We start from the raw sequence: 7201 nt of genomic DNA, 5'->3' as shown, positions 1-7201 counted from the left end.
TTATTAAAACGGTTCAGTTACACACAGCACTTAAATCGTTAGTCACAAAACCTCAAAACTGCTGCTAATCTCAGTGTGACTAGGAGCAAGGCGATTTTATTTTCTCTTTTTTTTTTGGACAATCTATCCCCATTTCGGGGAGGCCAACAAACACGGACCAGCCTGGTCCGCTGCGGATCTGAGGACAGACAAACGGTGTTACATCACCAGGCAAAGACCAATAATCACTTACGCTTTCGAAAATGGAAGGCGCAGCTGTTTGGCTCCCCCTAGTGGCAGGATGAGAAGCACAACATGCCATTGGCGCTGTTCTTTTGCTCCTGGATTGTCCAGCTGCTTTCCCGTCATGGAATCAACACGGCCAGTTTGTGTATGAAAGGCGCACTGTGGCGATAAACACTGCCGTCTTGTGTTTTCTTAAAGAGTGACCCGGTCGAAAACCAGCTGTGAAAAACAAGACGGCCGTCCACTAACCGCTTCACGTAGTTGGTGGACGTTTTGCCCTGCGTTCAAACAAACGGTGCCAAAAATAGTGACGAAGGCAAAGTGGGATATTCAGATTAGCCTGTGTGGACAATTAAGCCACACGAGAGCAAACTGCCTCATTTAAACAAAAAAAAAAAAGTCAGGAAAGATTTATCGTAGTTTGATTAAGCAGTTGCCGTGCACTTAGCATTTCTTTCATATATCGGATGTGACTGTTTGGGGGGGGGGGGGCTGCTATCAAATCAAGTTTGCAAAATGACAGAGGAGAGGCAGAAAAGACTTCCATCTCCTCCTCCTCCGCGTTCCATCTGTTCCGTTGGCCGGCATCCACCTCGAGAAATTTCTTGTCGCCATCTTGCAATATGCATCTCATCTGTATGTTTGGACGAGACATTCTTTTTCTGATGTTGAATTGACTTCGCTTCCGTGTTCAAGCTGTTATGTCGTCAGCTTGTCTTCTGTCTCAAGGCCGACCGAGTCTTGAGGAGGACGAGGTGGTCCGGGATTTCTCTGAATGAATTCCAGATTTGAACTATTAAACAAAAACAAACGTCTCCCTCAAATAGAATTCTTCACGCGCGGACACTGAACTCGCTCACATAGCCCAACGTAATCATTTGCGGCCCATCCTAAGGATGAAGAGAATCTCTCGGCCTGAGCGATGTCATCAGAAGCAGGTGCTAAGTAGGCTAGACGTTTGCGTTTCCATGGCAACAGTGAATCCCACACACGCGGCAATGGCTTTCCTCCTCCTCCTCCTCTTCTTCGACTTGACAGCCTCTCTCTTCTCAGCAGGTTAAGATGAGGACAGCCTCGGCTAGGCAGCGCAGATCGGATGACGCGAATTTACACGGTTTCCATCATCAAATAAGCAACATTCGTCAGTTTAACCCTTTGAGTTCCGTCGGTCGCAAAGTTGCACTTTTTTTTTTTTTTATCCTGTCGTGGGAGGCTCGTACGTCCTCAGCGTAGAGCTTCCTTCACGGAGTCATAGTTGAAAAATATCCACAGAATTTTAGACATTCTAAAAAGCGGTACGTGCTCCGAGAGATTTTGCTGATGTGTTTTCACGAACGCTGTCGGTGTCGTTTTAAAGAAGCTGACTGGAGCGCTACAGTGTTGCACAAAGCGTTTAATAGGCGAGACTAAGGCCAGTCAAGGCCTGTTCCAAGTTCAATTTTTTTTTTTTTTTTTTTGCACATTTGACTTGAGATATTCTGACAGTATTTTCATTTTTCCAAGTGCCTTTTTTTTTTTTACTATAGGTAAAATATAGATGTTAAACATTGTACGGTGTTAAAAAAAGAACAGATTTTATCAAATATATATATATTTTTTTCCTGGTTTCATGTTCTGTGGTCGAACATGCAACAATTTTAGTTGTTAAGTCTCCAATTGCGACAGCATAGCAGCGTTCTCCTGTTTTAGAGGAATTTTATTACGATGTTGGGAAAAATGTCAACGAAAAGAACTGTTTAATAAAATTGCATTTGATACAAAATTTGTCTTTGTGTGTGTTATACAGCTAAATTCACTAAGCAATATTCTTAACAGGAATAAATATCGTACATTTTGAAAATATTTTTTTTTCTCCCCAAGATAAGTCAAGCAGGCAACCAGAGAAGGGAGGCCAGACTTTTTCAAAGTGCGTCTAAAAACGCAAAGCATAAGAAAGGTATAAAACGCTGGACTTCACTACCACATCAATTTGACGATACAATTCAAAATTGCCGTCCAATTGGCAAACCGTTTCCTACGAGTATGTCAAAAGACAAAGTGCAGAGGTAGAGAAAGTGTGACATTTATTGGGGTATAATTTACAGGGGAAGCGGAGGGGGGGTAACGTGCTTTCGCTTTCATACTTCATGTTTCCGTGTTTTGTTGTGATTGCTGCTTTTGGTGTTGCGCTTCGATATTTAGTTCCTCATCTAGACGCTCTTTAGCCCGCACCACCTGCACACAGAGACAAAGTCACAGAGGACACTAAGGACGGCCTCGAATGGAATAACGCGGCAGGGGGATACGGTTTGTGTCGAGTGGAGAGGTTCTAATTGACATTAGTTAGCGGTCCTCAATAATTGCTTCAGTTTTCTCAACAATCACGAGCTGACACTTTCACATTTGATAATTTGCTTGAATGCGGCGTCACCATAGCAACAAGAGGAAACTGCATCACAGCAAAAGTTAAAGGATACTTACTTTTGACTGCAAGTAAAATGAACCGCCTACAGATTTATCGTTGACTTTGAAGAGATGTTCGTAGTTCTGCAGTAGAACGCAAACAAATAATTATCAGTCTTTTGTTATTAAATCTTGCGAAAAGTGGGTATAGTCGGTTTTACATTGGTTGGATAATTGTTAAAAAATGGTTTCAATGAATGAAAACACAAAGGAGGGCAAGCATCATTTCACTTGTTGTGTTACAGATCATATCAGCGTGACTCTTATTCCGTACCTTCTGGATTTCCTCTGGTTCAAGCTTGGAGATGTTGAGGATCTGCTGGGCCTCTTGTAAGCTCATCCCAGAAATGCTGGTGGCGGCGGCAGAATGCTGACCAGCGCTGCTTCGTGCTCGCGCTGCCGCCTGACTTGCTGCAAAGAAGACGAGGATGAGGCGACAACACTATTTTAATAAAAAGAAGTTTCGTACCACTCTAGTTTCATCACACTAGAAATTAAGGTATATTAGCACAATAAGGGACAGCACAGTGAAAGAGTGGTCAGTACATCAGCCTCAACTAAGATTCTTCCTTTATACTCCTGATGTCACTCACTCTGCTGGTACCGTTGAACCGGGATTTAATTTCAGATAGACATGAGGACGAGTTGACTTGGATTTAACAGAACTTTGGAGATAGGCGTCATCAGCAATGCAGATGAAAAGAATACTAAATTTGCATAAAATATTGCCGTGGGAAGAAGTAAAGTGATGAACAGAAGAGCCCCAATGACAGCACCTTGAGGAACACCAGTGGTAGTTGGGAAACAATGTAAAGCGCTTTGAGTATCCCATTTATCATTTCACAAATATTGTTTTTTTTAGGCAGCTTGAATGAATGACATTTCGATTTATTTCACTCAGGAAATTGATCCTCAAGCAATGAATTAATCCCAAAGGTTTTATGCATACCTGCATATTCTTGCTGTAAGGCTCGAGCAAAAGCACGACCCACCACCTGAACCCCCATCACGATGACTTGTGCTAAATACTTGGCCTGAAGACAACACACAAAGAAACAAAAAAACATGAACACATGGATGACACAGTGGCCGAATGGCTGCATGTCGCTTCCATGGAAGTCAAACTAGAAACTAGTTGTGAGGTTTTACCTCAAACTAGATACAAAACACTCAAAAGACTGCAGTGAAGAACGATGACCTGCCATTAAATGTCAAATGTTTAAGCATTATCATTAACGTTACGCACATGATTGCGATTAGATAATCCTGTATTGTGTTTCTATTTAATTGCAGGTGGGAAAGGGACTATACCAAACGCAAAACTACGACAACGTCTACACTAGAAAGGAGCGTTCATGTGAGTGACACGTTATTAAATATCGCGCTGTCTTACCATTTCGCTGTCATAAATTGTCTTTTGGGGACGAAGGACCTGTTTTCACATGGAAGAAGCGCATTGAAGGTTATGCGGAAGTGTCAAAGTTCACGGGAATAGCCGCTCGCGTTTTAGCATGTCGACACCCAAAGGCGAGGAGGAAGAACTGCAGCTTGCTTTCATGCCATGCAGTTGTATTAAAAAAATACTACAAGTAATATTTATTACATTAAATTTGATCACCCACCCGTGTTAACTGCAAAATATTTTATATATACATGACAACAAACATATATGACAATATTTACTAGATTAATTTCCTGTATTGACTGAAAAATGTAAACTTTTTACGTTTTATATGCGTATGACTGCACAACTATGTGAAGCACTTTTCGGGAACGTGCAATGGAAATCAAATTTACGAATGGACAACCTCTTGTGGATATATAGTAGTAATTTCAAGATTTATGACTATTTTTAAAATATTATTTTTTATGTGGTGCTGTGATTTAATAGCTGTACAAAGAACTCCAAAGACACCGTGTGCACATATTTGTCATACAAACGTTAAATGATTTTTTTTAGACAAAATTTCCTGCAGGGGAAAAAACTCTTTATACAAAACATGACATTTTTTTTTTACATGGGATTTAATTTTAAATGTAATGTTAAAAGTTGGTGTAATGTGAAGCTGACTTTAAAAGTATGTAAATTATTTATTTCAAACTAAAAGCTACAGATCACATCAGTGGTGATATAATAACACGAGAACAAAAAATAGAATCAAAGTGAATTTAATGTTAAGACAATGTTGGAAAAAAATAAACATGAACATTCTGACCATAAAATCTCCTCTTCCACCACCGTATTAAAGAATGATCCCAGTAGTATCCCGAAAATCACAAAGTATGGCATCTGATGAGTTGAACAAGCAAATACATATTACAGTACAGTACATAATTGCAGCAAGACGGAGAACATTTGCCGTTCACGTGCATTCATTGGAGGTTGTAAACAAACACTGATCCAGTTGATTGGAACATTGTACAATTTGGACCATAATAATAATAAGCCTTACAAAGCAACCTTTAACCCAAAGTAACGTATCAGAACATCCCTCCGTGTAGAAAATATTCAAATACAACTGGTAGAAATACAGTAGCAATAGAGGAAAGTTAGTACAAGTCATAATGTAAAAAAATCCAGTTCGTGGCCAAATATGAAGACTGGTCACCCTTTGGTATCCTTACACTTGTGTGAAGACATGATTGCCTCATACGTATTTTATCAAAGACACAGTTTACTTTTCCCAGATAACAACGACAAGATGATAATTAATATTATTTTTTATATATGCACCAAAGAGCAACCATTATGCAAAATACGCCCACAACAGTAAACACATTGTTAAGTTAATGGCACTTTTTAAAACAAATAAATGTTTTTAAATGGAATTTGGTCTTCATGTGGTGGCATCTTCTTTTCTTTTTTTTTTTTTAGACTGTTTCATAATGGAGTGAAAGCAAATCAAAAGCAAGATGAATTCCTGAATGTTTTTGTGACACATTGAAGAATTCCAGCTAACCATTGGCAACATCCTACATAGAAAAAAAAATAATTTTGTTGGAGTGACGCTAGAAACTTGAGAGTGTATTTGAGCGGAAGTGTGTGGGTGTCTTCTCTCCTGGCTCCGAATGCTTTCAATCATCCTGTGAGACACAAGAAGAAGGTGACCTTGGAGCAAATACGTCATACATTGAAGGCAGTACCGTATTACGGAAAAAGTGACATTTCAATTGCTTGTAATCAGAAAGTCAGGTCACTGGAAAGTTCTAAAACTCCCGAGGGTTGAAAAACAGGCGAAGACGTTTCAAATCTGAGGATTCGGTTTCTCGTACTCACCCACTCATCGTCGTCGACCCCTTCGAAGGATTCCTGAGGCAACGGCTCGTCCATGTTGCCCAGCTTGGCAACCATGGCCACCAGGAGCTGCAACGCAATTTTTGACAAATATTAAGTGCATCCCATGTAAAATTGTCATCTTAAATCTGTCACGTCACCTCCTCCTTCTTCTGCTCGTCAGTCTTCTCCTCCAGGTAGTAAGACGAGGGCATGTACTTCCTCACGGGGGCTTCTTTGGGGGCTTCGCTGACTGACAACAAGACGTCATGTTGACGGCCGGAGAGAGGAATTCAGACGGTAGGCACAAATACGTACCTGGCGTCATGTCTGCGGGCCTCATGCTGATCTTCCTGTGCCGGCCGTCGGCGTTGTTGAGCCAGGCCGAGGCGCTCAGCGCCGGCTCCCAGCACGCCGGTGTGTCTGGGAATAAGTCGTCCTGGAAAAACTCTTTCTGCGTGGGAAGACGCAGCGGTGCACAATACAGCATGGCCATCATTAGAATCAGAATCAGATTTGTGGGCAAAGTATGTTTTGAAAAAAAAAAAAAAAAAAGCACAATATCATCGGCACTTTGCAACCAAGATGCCACAAGTTGGTGCTGTAGCACTCCACGATGCCACTCAAATCACTTCAATATAGTTCCTGGCACCAGGATGGCACCAAAGTGCGACACAAAGCTTCTCAACTCATTTCAACAAAGTCCATTGGCAGCAAAGGCCACCAGATGGCGCCAAAGCGCTACATACATCTTCTCAACTCCCTTCAACTTTGTCACTTGACACCAGTGTCAACGTCATTCCTAGGCGCCAAGACGCTCCAAGACAGCGGCAAAGCACTACACGAAGCTCCTCAACTCACTTCAACAAAGTTGGCGCCTCCATGATGCTTCTCAACGCAATCGAAACGGGCCGAACGGAATGGACTTGAGCCCATGAGGCCTCATCGTTGCCTCACCTTGACTCTCGGCACCTTGAACACCAGCGGCTCCACGGTGGTCTTGGTGAGCATCAGGGCCGCCGCTATCTCCACCTCGCGCACGTTACACTCGCTCTTAGGGAGGAAGGCCAGGCCCTGTAGCCCGGCAGAGAAGATGACTTGGAGACACTCGGGAACGCGGCAACGCAATATTTCAAAATGACGCAACTTACCTTGTGTGGCTCAGAGCTGTTAAAACTGCTGCACTCCACAAAGTAGGGCTCCTCAGGGACCACCTCATAAATGTGCACCCGGGTTTCCCCCTTGAAGAAAAAAACAAAA

At 42.0% G+C, this 7201-nt stretch overlaps 2 protein-coding genes across 3 annotated transcripts in view; both read right to left on the bottom strand.

The window, feature by feature from the left end:
• Nucleotides 1–2271: 2271 nt before the first annotated feature.
• Nucleotides 2272–4202, bottom strand: pam16 (presequence translocase associated motor 16). Of its 2 annotated transcripts, none has more exons than XM_088317040.1 (5): nt 4061–4202; nt 3617–3701; nt 2942–3078; nt 2686–2751; nt 2272–2439 (listed from the first exon to the last, which is right to left on the bottom strand). In XM_088317040.1, the coding sequence occupies exons 1-5, from the start codon at nt 4061–4063 to the stop codon at nt 2350–2352; spliced, it is 381 nt and encodes a 126-aa protein (XP_088173166.1). In that variant the 5' UTR covers nt 4064–4202; the 3' UTR covers nt 2272–2349. The 2 variants fall into 2 exon arrangements, with proteins under 2 accessions (XP_088173166.1, XP_088173167.1); XM_088317041.1 differs by lacking the exon at nt 4061–4202 and adding an exon at nt 3817–4023.
• A 618-nt stretch (nt 4203–4820) lies between these two features.
• coro7 (coronin 7) overlaps nt 4821–7201 on the bottom strand; it is a 66055-nt gene continuing 63674 nt past the window's right edge. The window contains exons 23-28 of the mRNA XM_088317039.1: nt 7093–7182; nt 6899–7015; nt 6260–6395; nt 6103–6194; nt 5945–6031; nt 4821–5751 (exon numbers count right to left, since the gene is read on the bottom strand). Of these exons, the coding sequence (XP_088173165.1) occupies nt 5743–5751; nt 5945–6031; nt 6103–6194; nt 6260–6395; nt 6899–7015; nt 7093–7182 (531 nt within the window). The 3' untranslated portion in view covers nt 4821–5742. The remainder of the gene's footprint in view (nt 5752–5944; nt 6032–6102; nt 6195–6259; nt 6396–6898; nt 7016–7092; nt 7183–7201) is intronic.

Source organism: Idiotropiscis lumnitzeri, chromosome 15 (genome assembly GCF_059441095.1).
Source record: "Idiotropiscis lumnitzeri isolate Australia: NSW breed Sydney's pygmy pipehorse chromosome 15, RoL_Ilum_1.0, whole genome shotgun sequence".
In the NCBI taxonomy this organism is placed as follows: Eukaryota; Metazoa; Chordata; class Actinopteri; order Syngnathiformes; family Syngnathidae; genus Idiotropiscis; species Idiotropiscis lumnitzeri.
Note: the sequence above shows the minus strand (reverse complement) of the source record. Positions and strands in the feature narration are given on the sequence as shown.